General features: G+C 43.5%; 2 protein-coding genes and 1 long non-coding RNA gene across 5 annotated transcripts; 1 reads left to right on the top strand and 2 right to left on the bottom strand.

Annotated features, from left to right (window-relative positions):
* Positions 1-1715: 1715 nt before the first annotated feature.
* ANAPC11 (anaphase promoting complex subunit 11) lies at positions 1716-6824 on the bottom strand. 3 transcript variants are annotated; one of them, XM_066614083.1, is made up of 3 exons: positions 6693-6824; positions 5213-5356; positions 1716-2747 (listed from the first exon to the last, which is right to left on the bottom strand). In XM_066614083.1, the coding sequence occupies exons 2-3, from the start codon at positions 5319-5321 to the stop codon at positions 2602-2604; spliced, it is 255 nt and encodes an 84-aa protein (XP_066470180.1). In that variant the 5' UTR covers positions 5322-5356; positions 6693-6824; the 3' UTR covers positions 1716-2601. The 3 variants fall into 3 exon arrangements, with proteins under 3 accessions (XP_066470180.1, XP_066470179.1, XP_066470178.1); XM_066614082.1 differs by lacking the exon at positions 6693-6824 and adding an exon at positions 6439-6645; XM_066614081.1 differs by lacking the exon at positions 6693-6824 and adding an exon at positions 6403-6644.
* ALYREF (Aly/REF export factor) lies at positions 6776-14564 on the top strand. The gene is made up of 6 exons (XM_066614080.1): positions 6776-7139; positions 7360-7491; positions 12103-12250; positions 12336-12399; positions 12690-12861; positions 13777-14564. Exons 1-6 carry the CDS (start codon positions 6906-6908, stop codon positions 13789-13791), a joined length of 765 nt encoding a protein of 254 aa, XP_066470177.1. The 5' UTR covers positions 6776-6905; the 3' UTR covers positions 13792-14564.
* Positions 10466-17562, bottom strand: LOC136639681 (uncharacterized). Its single transcript, XR_010793712.1, has 2 exons — positions 17330-17562; positions 10466-11089 (listed from the first exon to the last, which is right to left on the bottom strand). It is a non-coding gene; the product is annotated as an uncharacterized lncRNA (long non-coding RNA).
* Between the last annotated feature and the right edge of the window lies 1 nt (position 17563).

Genomic DNA, 17563 nt, shown 5'->3' with positions numbered 1-17563 from the left:
GACCACTGTGGGGGATAAGAGGCCCTTAACCCTTTCCCTTCCCATCACCTCCCTGCCACACATTTTGTTTACATCTAAGGTTATCTCTAGGTCAAGGGTGGCCAACCTTTCAACTTTAGGACTCCTGGACCTTTAACAATTGTGTAGAAGAGAGAATTTCAGCAGGTGCAGTTTGTCATCTGTGAAATGACAAGCTGTACCTGCTGAAATTCTACATAATTGTTAAAGGTCCAGGAGCTCTAAAATGTTGGCCACCCCTGCCCTAGATGCTACTTTTACACAAGATTATAATGTGTTCCTTTCCCCCACCCTCAGATTTGTACCCACACTGAAGAAAAGATATCATGACTCTTCCCCTTCACATCAGTTGTGATTCTCATAGGTATGTGTAGAGTTTAATCAACTAAAGCTCAGGACTCCTGCAGTCCTGGTTATACATATCAGAACTGTGATGCAAGAATGATTAAGCTTTGTAAGAAACTGCACAAAGCCTGAAACCACAAGATAGTATAAGTAATACTACCTAAAATATGGTGCTGCCAGTGCAGTGGAGGTTATTTTTCAGAGAAAGATTACAGCTCAGGAAAGCCATGACTTTTTACCTCCCAAAGGTAAGAATGCAACTATTTCTTTCTGGTCCATCAAAAGAATAAAACAGCATAACATTTGTAGTACAAGAACTTGCACCAGTTCAACCCTATGAAAACCTTTTATCTTCTAGGATATGAACATTCACTCTTCTGGTTAGGTAGCTACTATTCCCAATGAATTAGGACCCTCTTTTTATACTGCAGCCCTGAATCAGCCACCAACACATACCAACAATTTCCAGATATGAAGTTTGAAATAAGGGTATGGATAACAAAGAGCCTTATAGCAGACTCCTATACACGTTTACTCAGAAGTAAGGCACAATGAATTCAATGGGACTTACTCCCAGGAATGTGTGTATAGGATTACAGCCCTAGCTGCTCTGCCAAACAAAAAACATAGAGCAAATCAGACAAACATGTTACCTTATGTCCTATGTCAGAACAGGGCCTAGAAAGGGCAGGCTACAGGGTGGATAGTCCTCATTCTTTCAAACTGAAAAGTAAGCTCTATTCTCGGATGGAACAGTGAAGTCTGCCTCCATTTTGAAAGAACTGAGACAGAGCAAACCTTGACTAAGGTCAAATTCAGTGGCATTACTTAGCTGTTATTATGTGCTTTGCTGCAAAAGGAAACACTCTAAAGCTGGGGAGGGTTTTAGGACACTCAAAATCACTTCACTTTTGCAGGAAAACTCTTTTGATGGCCTAACTTATCAGTCAGATAACAATGTCACTCAGTGTTGGAAAGGTCACAGTCTGGCATAAATTCTTAATACCACCTTCTCATTTGGGTGCCACAAAGCAACTCCAATTACACATTGCTTGCGGGGGTGGCCTTCATGGCAGAATGGACTGGGCACACAATAGCCAAGATGAAGCATCAAACAGCTGGTGTGTGGGCTGTGTGGCTACACTGCTATGCTAGTGCAAGAACCCTTTTTCCCCTACTGAAAATGTAGGTGTTTAAAAAAGACTAAAAGCACCCCCCATTCCACACCAGCCACATCTTATCATCTTGCTGTATGTATAGACAGCACTGTCTGCAGGTATGAACACTGCTTTCCTGTGACCAGCCTTGAAGAACCTCAGTGTGGATGAAAGAGGCAGGGAGCGCACACAGAATGAATCACATAAGTCAATTTATTGGAACCATCCCATGTACAACTGATAACACATTTACACTGTGGGCAAGCACTTGGCGAACAAGAGAGATTTGGTATTACAGCCTTCGGGGAACAAACATATTATTGTACTATGGGCCAAGTCTATGACGCAGGCACAAGTCTGTGGTCAGTTCCCCCACCCCTCAGTCTCTAGCACTGCATTTACATATAAAGGCTGCAGTCCTGAACTATTTAATACCTAAACTCCACTGAAATCAATGAGACTACACTGATTCAGAATTGCAACCTAAGGGTTCTATGCTGACTGAGCTGTATGCAGTAACAGGATACAAAAAAACCTTGTTCGTATACAAAGATAACAGGAATACAACTCTCAAAAGATACAGAAGGAGCTTGAGCTGCTTCATGTCTCAGAATAAACAGCTGGGGAAGCAGGAAGAATGGCTCAGTCAAACTTCAGTAATCAGGCTTAAGGCATTTCAGGCAAGACACCAAGTTGAAGATCAAAACACTGATGAGATTGTCCAGGAGTTGTGAAGTATCAGAACCATTACAGCATTTACCTGTTAAGAAACTCAGGCCTTCTTACAAACAATGGGCAGATCTAGAGGTCACAGCTGGTGTAGTACCACAAAGGGGCATAGAAGCAGACCTGATGCAAGGTAAAAGCGCTGACAATACATAATAAGGATAATGGAACCATGCAGCAGCAGAACTTTCACTGCTTCAGACTTCCTTTTAGTAACTCTGGGAAGACTAAAGGCATGTAAAATATTATAGAAACAAACAAGTTATCCAAGTTAGGAGGGATTTAATCCCCAACAAGATGAATGAGCAATCCATATAATCCAAAAGTGGTGAGAAAAGCAGGAAGGCGGCCATGATCACTCTTTGAACTTCCACTCCTGTCGGCACATTGGACAGTGCTGCTGCACTTGCTGGGAGTTTAGCCACTTAAGAATGCAATGCATGTGGAAACAGTGGGAACACTGACCCCACACCAGAGGGCAGTCATCTCCGGGCACCTTACCTGCAAAACACAGGCCTCATTAGAAGTGAAGATAGCCCACAAAGATTAAGGGTGCAATCCCATCCCTTATAAATAGAGGTGGGTGAAAATGGTTTTATTTTTTCACAGATTTTAGTGTTTTCCAAAGTTAGAAGTGCAGAAAGCGGTGTTTTGTGTTTTTGTTCCAAGGGTGCATTTTTATAAATTATAATTGCTTTAAAAGCGTACTAGGTAGGTGTTATGGGTGGTATAGTGTCAGCGGATGCAGCCAAATGCACGTAGAGGTGTTAGAGAATGATGTTTCATTTTTGGGGGCAGATTTTGGGTTGGTTTTTTTTACAAAAATGAGAAGTGCAGAAAGTGGCACTGTGCGCTTTTATTTTGTTATCACCTAAAAACCCACCTCTATTTATAAAAATTGTTCTGAGTGGCACAGCATAAATCCTTGGATGCCAGTGGAACTTTGTTTCAACTATGTTGTTATGCCATAGCTTCAGCTTGATGCTGGCCCAACTCCACACTGTCATAACCCACATGCCAGTGCAGATTCAGCTGGTGTACCTTCCTTAACAGGGCACAGATGTGAGCAGGTCATAGGAGGCACATGGGGGAGCCGCCTTATGCCATATCCTATACTCCCTCCAAATGACAAAATCATCCCTATCAATGGCATAAAGTTGCACCAACATGTGAGCTGGTCTTAGTCTAAATGCACTCAGAGAAAACTATGGAGAGCAAAAAACACCCAAAACATGGGGCATATATACTCCCCCCCCCCCGCTACGAGAATACAATAAGCACAAAACTCTGCAGGCAATCACTGCACTCCCATCCTAGGACTTGTACCCTTGCTATGGAGCCCATAAATCAGATGATAGGGTACATGGCTATCTCTCTGGTACCATGGCATCTTTAATTTAGAACACACAAAGAGGAACTTTGGTGTTGGAAACTGTGGAGAAAGGACACTTTGCATAAGCTGCCTGCTGCCCTCAGCATGCTGTTGCCCCACTTGATTTCTGAGAATTCTCACTGCAAATACCTTGTTCTAGGACTCCACACACCCACACCCAGATCCACACAACACTTCCAAACTATCCCTCCAATAGTGGGTGAAAAAGTAATGCATCCCACACAGGTAAAGGGGGAATTTTACACCTCCAAGTATGAATGCAAGTATGAATGCTGCATATATCTCTACTTTCCACCTTCCCCTTCAGTATTGTCAAATGTGTTTTTTGTCATAACTGTGTTGCTTAACCATTCCTTTTTCTTGCAACAGCAGTGAGTATATGCTGTCCTGGCAAATGCAAGGATTCCAACCATTGCCACTGCTGGCCAAACACTCATTCTGAGCCACTTGTTTTTCAGGAATGCTGTATTCTCATATGGGGCAGAGTAGTCATTTCTCAAAGTTCCACTCTAACTCCCCAGAGAAGAGGGAAAGGTAATGCTCCAGGTACCGCACTCTCTCCCCCAATAAGGAACTACATGAACAGCAGATGGCAAGAGTCATCTAGACCATGTGTTACTACTGCTGTCTATTTCTTAGCACTCTCCCAACCTTCTCCTTTGCAGCTTTCCAACAGGGGAAGATGACACAGGATCCTCCTCAGGTCAACTGTGCAGACCATAAGGAAGGCACACAATATGCCTGTCAACAACGTCCAGTGCCCCAGCTATGGGTTGCTAACCTCCTTCGTATTATACAGATACCTGTAGCTTTGCAAACTCTATGACAGTGGTGTAAATGGTGCAGCCAGCTACTCTACCAACTGTCATACAACTTGTATGCATAAGAATCCTGCTGAGACAAGATGGCTGGCAACCTCACTTGTGTATTTCTCTTTCAGATGCTGCTACATCTCTATGCTGTTCATTAAAAGCTTGATCACAAGCTTTGACTTGATCACACTAGTAACTTTATTAGCAGAGAAGAAACCTATGCCACTCAGGGCACAATCCTAACCAACTTTCCAGCACTGTTACAGCCGAAAGCTAAGGGAGTAAACATTCCCTTACCTTAAGGAGGCCTCTGATTGTCTCACCCATCCACCACAGGATGCAGGGCATGCCCCATTGGCATGGTTGCATCAGTGCTAAAAAGTTAGATAGGACTGGGCCCTCTCTGCTGCCTCTGTCATAGTAGTGCTGTGGCATTTCTGTGTCAGGTGGGTTGTGTGTGTAGTGTGCTAATGTCATTGGAGCAACTCCCTATTGCTGCATATTTACTAGCTCTTTCTAATACCTACCCTTGTGGAGGCACTGTCAGCATGCCACCCCATGACTAATACATGTTGGAAATACTGCCATAGGTATTGGCATCTCTCTGGGATTTCTGAAGATCTTACTTGTTCTTCCTTTGTCTAGAACTAGTATTGGATACAGACTACAGTTAAGCCAGTATAATTTTCTGGTTTGTTTGACTTGAGTATAACACTGGACTGTAAGGAACATGTCTGCAGAAAGACAGCCCTGCTACTCACAGTCTGGACAGCAGCCATTGAAGGCCATCCGGCAAATACCACAATTTTCATCATTGGCAACCCAGAGCCAGGAGGCAACTCCATGCCAGCTCTTGATTTTCACTTTCATTGTGTCCAGGCTGCACACTAGACTTGGGACAGCACCTAAAAGAAAAACAAGTGAGAGCTAGGATGGGACTTCCCCCCCCCCATGTTTACAGATTAGAAACTTGGTGCCCTTCAGATTTGCATGCTGCCCTTATTTTTTAAGATCTCATGCACCCCAAGTGAGGTGCAGAACTATTTTTTTCTTTTAGCTGCTAGAACTACATATATTCTTTTATATTTCTGCACTTACCTGGGAGTAAGCTCCATTGACTACAATGGGACGTACTTCTGAGTAGATATGGATAGGAATGGGCTCATTGGCTTCAGTAGCTGTACCCTACAAACACTGGATGCTACTGAATACCCAAATAAACTCTGAAGAGCAGAGTTTAGCTTGAAACACATCAAGCATAAGTACAGTATGTTCATTGGATACCTCTAATGAGGATTCCTCATTAGAGCCTTTCATAATAAAAGGTTTTTCACCACTGTGAAGCACAGTGGTTCCCAAACTTTTTAACACACCAGGACCCACTTTTAAAAGATACTCTTAATTGAGACCCACCTATCTTTTCGAGCCTAAAAAAGTTTCTCTTTACCTCAAGCCTGTTTTTATCTTTTTTACTGTAATGGAGGGGACAGGGAGAGAGAGAACATCCTTCTGGAGTGTTTGTTAAACTCCCCATTCACTGGATCAGGAGCTTTTTGGTGGCCTTGCACTTGGCCTAGTGCAGTCACTTACAGGTTCTTGCTGCCTGATTTATGAGTGCCATGGGAGTGGTGATAATGGTGACTGAGCAACAGTGCTTCCTCCCCCCCTTTGTTTAAATCCTTGATACACATGCCTAATCTGCTTTGTTAGTTTTGTTACCCACCAAAAACTGGGTCCAGACCCACAGTTTGGGAACCACTGTGATCTCTAAGCTTGGGGCTTACTCTTTTCATGGCTTCTTAAAATCATGCGAGCAAAGGCCAGGGAATCGCAGAGAGGAGGTAAAGTAAATATTAGGGGAGTTACATGAGTGAGCAGATACCACTACAGGAGCTCCAGCTTCACTTCAGTAGGGAGGCAGGGCTGAGGCTGCCATCCTCTCCACACTTACCTGGGAGTGAGCCCCATTGACGCTAACGGGACTTACTTCCAAGTAGACCTGCATAGGCTGGGGCCCTGAACCGAGCGTCTCACAGACGAGGAGAGGTCTACGGAAGGGGCGCGGGAGCTCTGCTAAGGCGCTCTAGCCACAGGAACCCTTCAGGACAGAGCCCAGGAACGCCCATTGGGTTGGCGGAAGACTCCACCCACTCCTGCCCCCGCCCCGCCCCCGTCGAAAGCTCGAGGTCGCTCCAATCTTCGCGCCCAAACCCAACTCCCCCTCCCGTCTCTCCGCCGTACCGGAAGTCCCGCCCCTGCCGCTCCTCCCACGAGCCCTTGCGCGCTCAACTCCCAGAAGGCCCCGCGCGGCGAGCAAAACCGAACCGCTCTCGCAGGCGCGCGCTCGTTGTGCCCGCCTTTCTCTCGCGCTCGTTGTGCCCGCCTTATCCGTTTCCGGGCCCGGCGCAGCGCGGCCGGAAGTGTAGGCCCCGGGAGCCGGAGGGAGCCGCCATCATGGGCGACAAAATGGATATGTCTTTGGACGATATCATCAAGCTGAACCGGAGCCAGCGTGGCGGGGGCGGCCGGGCCGGTGGTGGCCGGGGCCGGGGCAGAGGAGCCGCGGGGCGAGGCGGCGGCGGGGCCGGCCGTGGCGGGGCTGGGCGGGCGGGAGGCGGCGGCCCCATCCGGAACAGGGCAGCTCTGGTCCGGGGAGGCGGCAGGAACAGGCCCGCGCCCTACAGCCGGGTAGGTTCCTGGGGTGCGGGCGGGGAGGGAGCGCGCTCGCGGTGGGGGCGGGCGGGAGGGAGCGGCCCGCGGAGCCTCCCCGTCTCGTGTCGGGGTCCCGCGGTTCGCGTGGAGGCGTTGGGAGTGCGGCGGACGGGGCTCCGTGGGGCAGGAGACGCGGAGGGAGGGGGCTGGGCCTGGGCGCCGCCTCGGGACGCTGAAGGCCTCGCTCTCGTTGCAGCCGAAGCAGCTCCCGGAGAAGTGGCAGCACGACCTGTTCGACAGCGGCTTTGGGGCCGGCGGCGGTGTGGAGACGGGCGGGAAGCTCCTGGTCTCCAATCTCGACTTCGGCGTGTCCGATGCGGACATACAGGTGGGTTCTTCCCTTGCCCCATTCGCAGCCTGTGACTGGCGCTTAGCTGCCCAGGCGGCTTCCTCGTGACGCCTTCTATCGAAGCTGCTTGTTCACTTCACTCTTTCATGGTAGTGCTTCAGTTGCCCCACTTGTTGACATTCAGGCAGGCGGAAGAGGTGAGGCTTTTTTGGCCCTGCAAATGCGAGTTCGTGCCCTGCTTGGAAAGTCTTAAAACCTCCCTCTTGTGTTCCAGTTTTGAAGATAAAACACTTATTGAAAGTGAAGTCAATCAAGATCCTGTGGTCTGAAAAGCTGAAGTGGAAATGTTTGCTCCATCCCAGTGGCGTAGTTGGAGGGGGGCGTAGCGCTCAGGCTGGCAGGGAGCCTCAGCGAGGCGGGCAAGCAGCCCCTCCCTTCAGAGCCATAGGGCTTTCTCCCCTCCCCCCATATGGCTCCGTTTTGCTCCCCCTGCAACAGCTCCAAAGGGAGGCACCCGCTTGCCTGCCTTGCTGAGGTTCCCTGCCAGCCTGAGTGCTACACCACTGCTCCATCCTTGTTTTCAGGAGGTGGGAATGTCTGCATAGGTGCAATATCCTGAATATCCTGCACTTGACCTGTGAAACGAAATACAGGTTGAGTGTCCCTCTTTCCAAAACGCTTGGCACCAGAAATGTTCTGGATTTACGAAATATTTTGGTGATGGGATCCAAGTCTAAATGCAAAATTCGTTTCTGTTTTATATGAAGGGGGGCTGGGAGAGTATCTTTCCCCTTGGGGAGGCTGAATAGATCTGTTATGTGCATGTGTGCCTGCATTTTGACTGTGAACCATCACATTGGGTCAGTTGTATGTCACCTCCCTCCTACAGAGAGTACAAGTTTTTTTTTTCTCACTGCTGTTGTGGTATTGTCCGCACTCTTAAACCTTGATTCCTCTGTATGCAATTTACAGTCACCTAAGTTTATACTGGATCTGTAAGAATCTGAGAGGGGCGTAAGGCTTTTATGTTCATGTGTCATTAGTTGAGTTTTTAGTGCTAACACATACTTTGAGATATAGTTATTACTGCTCAATCCCTAGTTAACATAGAAAAGTGGTACTTTAGCTGTGATTGCGCACATTCTGGACTCATGCTGTTTGGCCTTTTCCTTGGACACATCCGACCTTAAATTAGCATAAAACTAAAGATGCTTACACATTTTGAGACTCAAATGAGGCAACAATTCCACTAAAAGTAGAGGTGCACCCTGGTTGCCTTCCTCTTCTAGAACAAAAAACTCTCAATGAATATTTTGGGCCAGGTGCAAAATGTTTCACAGTTAGCATTTTCTACTCCATTGCTCTTATTTTGAGTGTAGTAACTTATTTAGGAGGACTAGAGATGATTATTTGTAGTATTTCTCCTCAGTTATTTACTATGCATCTAGAACCATCAATAAACTTGGTACTAGAAATGTAAAATTTACAGAAACAATTATTACAAACAGAATTTACTTATTTAATATTTATTTGTAATTGTAGCAACAATCTCTTGAACTGTTTACTACATTATGTGGAACAGATAAAAAACCTCCACAAAACCATTTTTAAAAATCCAGAAGTAACAATTATTCATATTTCTTCTCCACAGTATTAAATAAAAATTTTAAAAAACCCCATTTTCATTAAAGGAGTTGAAGAGGGAGAAAGTGTATAGAAGGGAGTGGGACTAAGTTTCATTGAATGGGCATGAAATTTAATCAGAATCATTTTCTGAGCTGTAATTATCAGTATCAGTCTCTGCTTTTGCAGCTACTCTGTTGTATCTCATCACAGTTATTATGAAGGTTTGCCCGGATTGAAACAAGCTTCTCTACCCTTTCACATGTCAGTTTATTCCTTGATTTAGTGTGAGTGTTTCCAAACATAGACCAGATTCTTTCACATGCTGCAGAAGATGGATGAATCTGAAGAAGGCAAGAAGCAAGAGGAGTCAGAGGCTGTGTTGTGCAAAGACCTTGCCACCATGTTGCAGGAGGAATATGTCTGGCATAATCCCAGATTGCATTCCTGGACCAAATCCCTGAAGATGTTCTATATTCTGCAACATTTGAAAGTACCTTCCAAACATCAAGTCCTCAGTGTGATGCTTGTTTTGTAATCCAGTCAAATGCAGTAACAGTGCTGTCATCACTTCTATTTCCACCTTTGAATCTTGGATCCAGCAGATTTGCAGCAGCATGAATTGGATGGCAACAAAATTCTTCCCTTTTTAAAATAAAATCTTTCACTTTACTTTTTTCTATAGTTGTAAGTGGAGATATACTGAGATTTTCAAAAAGAGTCGTTTTTATCTTGGCTTTAAGGAAGAGATAAGGAATTGCTGACAAAAGTGTACTATCTGATTCAGATGAAGTAATTGCAGCAATTGGCTTTAGAATCTTCAGGGAATTTGCCGCTGAACCCAGAAGACCTCCTGATCAAGAACAGTGTTTCTCTCACTCCTGGTTACTTTAAGAACTTCAGCTATTACTATTTCTTGAAGAGCTTCTTTGTTTTTTAGTAAACTTTCAGAGGAGATAACCACTCCAGCCCACAGAGTTTGACTACAGAGTTTCAGTGTCACTATTTTATTCTTTGCATTTTTTTCTACTTGCTTCTTGAAAACTGCAGCTACGAGTACCTTTTACATGTTTTATAACTTCTTTTGCTCTTCTGTAGATCATTTGAAGGGTGTCCAGTTTCATAATATCATTAAGAAGCAAGTTTAGCCCATGAGATGCATATCCTATTGCAGTAATATGTGGATACTTCTCCATTATGATCTCCCATGCTGCTTTCATATTGCTGGCATTGTCAGTCGGCAAAGCAAATACTTTACCACTCTCAATTTTCTGTAGGACTTCACATATTTTACAGCTGATCTACTCTGCAGTATGTCTGTTCTCTCCTGTTTCAATGCTTTTGTAAGAAACTGGTTGAGGTGTTATAACAAAATTTATAATTCTTTCTCCTCTCACATTTGACCATCCATCGTAAGTAGTGCAAGACACAGTGCTTCATTAATTTTTCCTTGCACAGATTCCATGACACGTTCATATTCCGACTCCAAAAGAGGCTTGCTCAAAGAATGTCTGCAAATTGTATGATGGTTTTAGTAATTTCAAAGCTTCTTGCTAGTATGCATTTTCAGTTATTGAAAATGGTGTTCCAGAAGAATATATTGCTCTTGCAAAAGCTTGACCAATGTTTTCCTGATCTTGAGATGCCATCTGTCTGCAAATGAAGTTATTGAATAATTTTTGGATGCAACTGTGTTCAGTATCTGTTTACTTGAAGATGCTGCTGATGGGGCAACAACACTTTGTGTTACTGCTGATGTTACAGATGAAGTAGAAAGAGGACTTCTTGAATGAGAAAGTTGCGGAAAAACTACATTTCCATCATCGTGGTCCTTTTCACTTAGATCCATGATGGATTTTTTAAATATCTGCAGGACACTTGTTACATATGTGTTTTGTCATCCTGGTAGCATTTGGAAATGCATATTTCATCTGACAATATTTGCAAATCACATTTTTCTTCTCAGAAGAATTTGTAATGTCTCCATATGCTAGATGTTGGTTTCACCATTTTCCTGAGGGGAATAGGAAAGAAAATTTAATAGCTAGTTTGCAAGAAGACACTAATCTGTGGTTGTGGGTAGAGGAAGTAAAGAACCAGATTAGTAGTAATTAAATTATTATTTACACAAAGGTTATAAAGATAAATGCAGCGAAATGATTCAGTTTTCTGGAATCTGATAAATGTTAAACTCTTACCTTTAAGAGTTTATTAAGTATATACTTTCAGGTCCTTCTTGTTGCTCTGTATTTTCTTCCAATGCTTTGAGGCCTAGTTCTGTTCTGTGAAGAGGACAGAACAGAACCAAACATACCCACCCACATGCATAAACAAAACCGAAACCTTTTTATCTTCTTGTGACAATAGCAGCACCTCCTGAAGGAAGAAATGCACTTTGTCCTTACATTGAAGAGTTCAGTTTGTAACCTAGGACATGCTTGTCCTCAGTGCATAGAAATTAGAATAATCTGATACCATACATATTTTTTAGAAATGATTTGGAAAATATTTGAACACCTTGTCTTAAAATATTTTATTCATCATGTTAAAATAAAACATTCCATAATCAATTTTTTCTTTTTTCAATTTTTTGGAAAAAACCCAAAAGGCTTCAGGAAAAAAAACATTTTTTTCTGAATTTTTCTGGTTTTTTCCAGGCCTTCACATCTCTACTTGGTACTTCATGGAAAAGGTGGGTTTTGCCCCAAGGAGCTTACAGTCTACTCTAGATATTGATGGAAAAACTAGAGGGATGAAAAGAGGGTGGTAGAAGCAGGGTAAATTAGGCAAGCCTGTGTGATTGCTTAAATTACACTTAAATTTAGGTACAGGAAGTAAATTTTAATCAGGAATGATGACAATGCTGGTGTGAGATCACTTTGTGATGCAAAAGGCTCAATATGAAGAATAGAAGAAACCACTTCTGTTTCCATGCTTTGGTCTGACTGATAATCTTTCTAGGTGGCTACTTTAGATAATTTTACAAGATTGTCCAAGAATATGTGACATATTTGTGTATCTTTTTAGGAGCTTTTTGCAGAGTTTGGAACATTGAAGAAGGCAGCAGTGCACTATGACCGATCTGGGCGTAGTCTAGGTACAGCCGATGTTCATTTTGAGAGAAAAGCAGATGCTCTGAAAGCTATGAAACAGTACAATGGAGTCCCCCTGGATGGTAAATGCTTGTTTATGTATTTACTCAGTGGATGGGAGATGAGTCTGACACTTTTATTAATGAATATTCTTTTCGTTCTTTCTAGGGCGTCCCATGAACATTCAACTGGTTACGTCACAGATAGACACACAGAGAAGACCTATACAGAGGTAGGAGGATTATTTTTTATGTTTGTAGTTGATCGGCTACGATAAACAGTGGTCTTCCCTTTAGCAGTTCTCACGCTGGTGCAGCTACTTTCACTTGTTTCCTTGATACATAGAGAATTTATAAAGTTGGTGGAATTTGTTCTATCACATTATCTTGATAGGTTTTTTTGGTGTTTTAATGTCAACCATACCGTATGTTAGCTCTTGATCTCTGTATGTTTTGTGGAATTATTTGTAAGCGATATTGCCAGAATATTATCATTCCTCTAATTCAGTCTCTTCTGTTTTAGTGTAAATAGAGGAGGCATGACAAGAAACCGTGGTGGCTCAGGTGGCTTTGGCGGTGGCAACAGACGAGGCAGTCGTGGCAACAGGGGCAGAGGCAGAGGTGCTGGCAGGAGTTCCAAACAGCAACTCTCTGCAGAAGAATTGGATGCACAGTTGGATGCTTACAATGCCAGGGTAAGTCATGGGGGTGGGAAGAAAGCCTGGTCATAACAATATAAGAAGTGTCTCTCTGTGCACAAGAGATACTTAAGATGGTATTGGCCCTTAAAGCTGAGCAATGTTTGACATTCTGGTTTCTGCCTCTCTTTAACCCCATGATTGTGAAAAATATCTGTAATTACTTAAGAATAACATCCAGGGAAAGCGGTGGGTCTACTTTTGTATAAATTGGGTTGCAACTAGGTGTCACTGTGCTTACTCATGCATGTTCCTTGTCTTTCCACTGTGAATTGAATTGCACACTCTCAGTTGTGTGTTATAAGTTGTATGGCTTAACACACCAGACTTAGTCAAACACACTTTATAAAAGGATTTGATTAATGGTTCTACTGGTATGTTGTTTACAGTAAATGGTAGTATTTACAAAAAGGTTGTGAAGATCAGAATTAAAAAATTAATGAATAAAAATGTATCTTATGATATTCTACTATACTTTTTATAAATTAGATTGTACAGTTCTTAGGTAACAATTACTGGTAGGTTATTTTTTTGAATCTGGCCCTCGGTAAAATTAGACAAAATTATAGTCAGGCACCCCCTTGAGTTTAACCCTCCTCAACTTATCTGAGGGTCATAGAAAGTTCCATTATTTTTGGCTCAAAACCTACCCTTGACTTTTCAGTGAGATCAGCTTCTAGGCAAATGTCTATGGTAGTTTGTTTAACCAGGCTGAAGATTCATAAGTAAGAGAAAATATTGTGAAAGGGACAAGTTCTCTAGTGGACAAAAACTTCATGGGGAAGCCATTTTATGTAATGGTAAACAATACTGTGCTGATTGGATTCAAATTGGACTGTTTTGCTAGACGAATGAATCTGACCATGTGGCTTTTTTCTGCCTTACCAAGTAACTGTCTTTCTTTCCTCCTAGATGGAGACCAGTTAAACCGGTTGGCACATCTTGTGCATGGGAAGGACTGCAGACATCTCATTCCATGCTCCCCAGAGGGAGGGGAAGGGTGTATGGCGGCGGCTACTAATATCAAGGATGGAATTTGTTTTACTTTTATGTTTTGGAATAGGTTTTAAACTCATGTAAAGGTTTCTTTCTTTTTTTTAAATTCTGAAATGGATCTGTTTTGTACTGAGTTATTTTTGGGGAAAATTTTACTGGTTGCCTGTTGGGCCAAAGTGGCTTTTTTGCCTTGGCAGTAATAAAATAGAAATGTGTCTAGAGCTGTAAATGTCTGCTTCCTGTTGCAGCTGAAGCCTAGCCTTGAGGCTGCAGGACACAAGATGGGTGGGGTTGCAGGTGTCTGCCTGCTGTCCCATAGTTAAAGAGTTGGTACTGATTGCCCTTTCCATGGGGAGGGATTCTGCTCTCTCAGGTCTCTCTCCTCCACTCTGTCCTAGAAGGGGCTTGTAAACTGTACATCCCCATCTCCTGTGTGCTGACTCTCCTGTTTCTGTGCTAAAGCCAACCAGTGTGATTGCTTTTGCAGGGAGGTGGTGGTGGAGGACTTTTCCAGTGAAAATAGCCTTCACCCTTTGTGGTTATGGAGAGAGAGTGAATTTCTTGTTAAAGTCGTTTTTTGTATTTAACACTTGATTCCAAAGTTCAGTGCTGGTCCCACCTCAGTATTTTTACTGTAAAATAGTTGCTGTGAAAACTCAGTGACTCCAACATGCCAAGTAAAGATTTAGTCTTTCAACTTGTAATTCCCTATTGAATTTTTATTTCAAAAGTAAATCTGGTGGCATTTGTTACAGTACAGTCTGTTCTCACAACTATTGATAAACTGGGTTAATGCTAGTTTGGGGTATTGAGATGAGGGGATGAAGCCTGTATCAGAATAGCATGGCAGTGGTCAAGAAGACTTTGTCCCTGATGCTGGGGTGAATAACTTGGGGGTGATTAATAGGAGCATGGTGACAGTGCCCAAAGGTGCAGGTTTAGTCTCACACTAAAGTAGGAGCAAACCCTCTCAGTTTTGAAGACTGTAAGGATTCATGTCTGCATGGCATCAGTTTGGTGATGCTGAAATGAGCGAGAGAGAATGAGTTGAAAAGTGAGTATAGCAAGATACCATGGTTACAAAAAATAATGGCCTTGGGAAGTCTGTTTAAAGCAATAGCTTTACATAGCAACTTAACAAGCATAAATGCTTGCAGAATTTTGTCAGTTGTTACTAAACTCATTTTTACAACCACTATGAAAGCAATCTCCATGAGCATATATCATGACAATAAATATTGTGTAAAAATCTGGAAGTGAGATCCTCACATTGCCTCCATTTAAGGCATACACTGATGATAGGTGACATGTTAATGTTGCATGCTTGCAAGATATGACAGGGTACAGAAGTATAAATGGGTGTGCCTGTTTTCATGTAAAAGAGGTAGAATTGCCATTCGAGGATGTGTTCATTATATGTAAAGTGATAAAGCCCTTTTTAATCTCTAAAGCAGGGGTCTCCAAACTTTTTGGCTGGAGGGCCACATCAAATATCTGGCGAAGTGTTGAGGGCTGGGAAAAAAATTTAATTCTAAAATTTATATAAATAAATTAGAGATGGAACTTAGATGAGTGAATAAATGAATGAATGGGCTCATTCATTCAACCTCTCTGGCTCTCAGAACACCCTCCAGATACAACCAGAGCACAGCTCCAGTTGTGATCAGTTGAGTGGGCCAGAGGCTCTCAGAGGATGGCTGCAGGCTGGATAGAGGCTTGCTGCGGGCCGCATCTGGCCCCCAGGCCAGGGTTTGGAGACCCCTGCTCTAAAGCATTAGAACTAGGCGAGACAATGGAGCAAAAAGAGATGCCCTTGTTATAGTCAATTGCCAGGTACATTTCTGTGGGTGGGTTAGGCTTTATTCTGTTTCCAGTTGAGTAAAATTATATCCTGCATAAAATTTTGAGTTTTATAAACTAGGACTATGACTAAATCCTCATCCCAGTAATTCATTGTACAGATACATTTGGTATGAGAATTCTCTTTGGATTTAATGAGTGTGCTTACATAATGCAGCTATAATCAAGTATGCAAGGATTCTAGCATATGCTGTCCAGTATTTCAACACTGCTATGGTCTTACGGAAAAATATTTTTCTCTACCAATGTACTGTATCTGAGAGCCTTCTTTCTGTATCCTGCAGCGTAGATAATCATCTTGAAATATCAACATTTTATGTCTTTATTGTTTCATTTAGTTGTGTTCTGGGCTATTTTGGTGGGTCAGTGAAGAAAGTAGCTTGAACATAGCTGGTTACCAGATCAGGAATTGATATTTAATGATCGAGCATGTAACGACCCAGCTTTTTCATGTACCTTGCAGATGCATCTGAGGGGGCAAAGCTTCCTTTACTGAAAATAGGGGAACATGGTACAGAGCAGAGTATCTTGTTGGAAAGCGATAAATATGTAATCACGCAGTGCGAATTGGCCAGAGTAAATTGGGCAGGTTTCTGGAGGAAAAATCAATTGCAGGTTACAAGCCATGATGCGTGTGTGCAACCTCCTGGTTTTAGAAACGGGCTATGTCAGAATGCCAATGCAAGGGAGGGCACCAGGATGCAGGTCTCTTATCTGGTGTGCTCCCTGGGGTATTTGGTGGGCCGCTGTGAGATACAGGAAGCTGGACTAGATGGACCCTTGGCCTGATCCAGTGGGGCTCTTATGTTCTGTCATGCACTTTGTTTAGGAACGTGTAATGGATATAAAGGGAAAAACATTCATGGTTCCTATACCTCAGACAGTACACTTGATTAAATATTGGCTGTTTTGTCTATTGCTCTTCACAAAAACAGGTTGTGATCAATATGGCAACATCTGATTAAACTGAAATAAACTAGATTCAGTATATAGTACTATCAGTGCCAGTGAAAGGAACTTAAGTGATGGATTAAAGTTGCATAGTGATGCTTCCTTGTGAGTTTCTTTACATTCAGTGTTGTTACACTACTGTGTTGCATAAGTGTGTAATTGGTGTCCAATGTTTTAGAAGGAAGTGGGATAACCCCACTAAGATCCTCTCCAGTGAACTGCCTGGACTCTAAGCAATATATGCATCATGAGTAAGTTTTCCCCTACCTTTAAAGGGAACTCAATTCCAGCTAAATATCTAGCTTAGAAGTGTGACCGAGTAAGTTTTGGCTTCCATTAACTAGGCACATTTTGGAGCACAGTGGGTAAGGTTTTAAGGGCTCTGTGCAAGAAGTACTTTTCTGCTTAAGGCAGTTTCTCAACGTTTGTCCTCCACTGTACCACTTCACATGGTCCAGCTATTTGAAGTACCAGCAGAAGTAACTAGTGAGGACAGGGCTGGTTAGTTCTGGGGTGGGAGGGCAGATGCGATGCAAGGTGGGAAGGCTTTTTCAAGTGCAGAAAAGCTGTTGTGCTGCGTGCCTGGTCTCCATGCTGGGTGGCAGGGGGCTCGAGTGCCACCAGGCACCACCTCAGGTACCACTTGCGGCACACGTACCACCGGCTTTAGGCAAGACGTATGTTACCCCACAACTCCTGCGCACTCCTTGGGGAACGAGGGGAGGGAGCTGCAGGGCCGCATGAGTGGGAGCAGCCCCAGCCCGTCCACTAGTACACACACTCCTCCTCAGTTCCGCCCAGCGTTGCGTATGCGCCACAGGGGCCAAATGCGGACGCTCGGCCCTCCCGCGGCGCCGCCAGCCTCCCGCTCCCGCTCCAAGATGGCTGCGGG

This window comes from Tiliqua scincoides, chromosome 2 (genome assembly GCF_035046505.1).
Source record: "Tiliqua scincoides isolate rTilSci1 chromosome 2, rTilSci1.hap2, whole genome shotgun sequence".
In the NCBI taxonomy this organism is placed as follows: domain Eukaryota; kingdom Metazoa; phylum Chordata; class Lepidosauria; order Squamata; family Scincidae; genus Tiliqua; species Tiliqua scincoides.
This window is presented reverse-complemented; position numbering and strand designations above follow the sequence as displayed.

Bases quoted from the DNA above. Each gene is read 5' to 3' on its own strand.
- ANAPC11 (XM_066614083.1), bottom strand. From the start codon at position 5,321: ATGAAAGTGAAAATCAAGAGCTGGCATGGAGTTGCCTCCTGGCTCTGG. The intron at 2,748-5,212 runs GTGAGTAGCAGG...TGTGTTTTGCAG, and splicing joins CAATGGCTGCTGTCCAGACT to GTAAGGTGCCCGGAGATGAC.
- ALYREF (XM_066614080.1), top strand. From the start codon at position 6,906: ATGGGCGACAAAATGGATATGTCTTTGGACGATATCATCAAGCTGAAC. The intron at 7,492-12,102 runs GTGGGTTCTTCC...GTATCTTTTTAG, and splicing joins TGTCCGATGCGGACATACAG to GAGCTTTTTGCAGAGTTTGG. The intron at 12,400-12,689 runs GTAGGAGGATTA...CTTCTGTTTTAG, and splicing joins CAGAGAAGACCTATACAGAG to TGTAAATAGAGGAGGCATGA.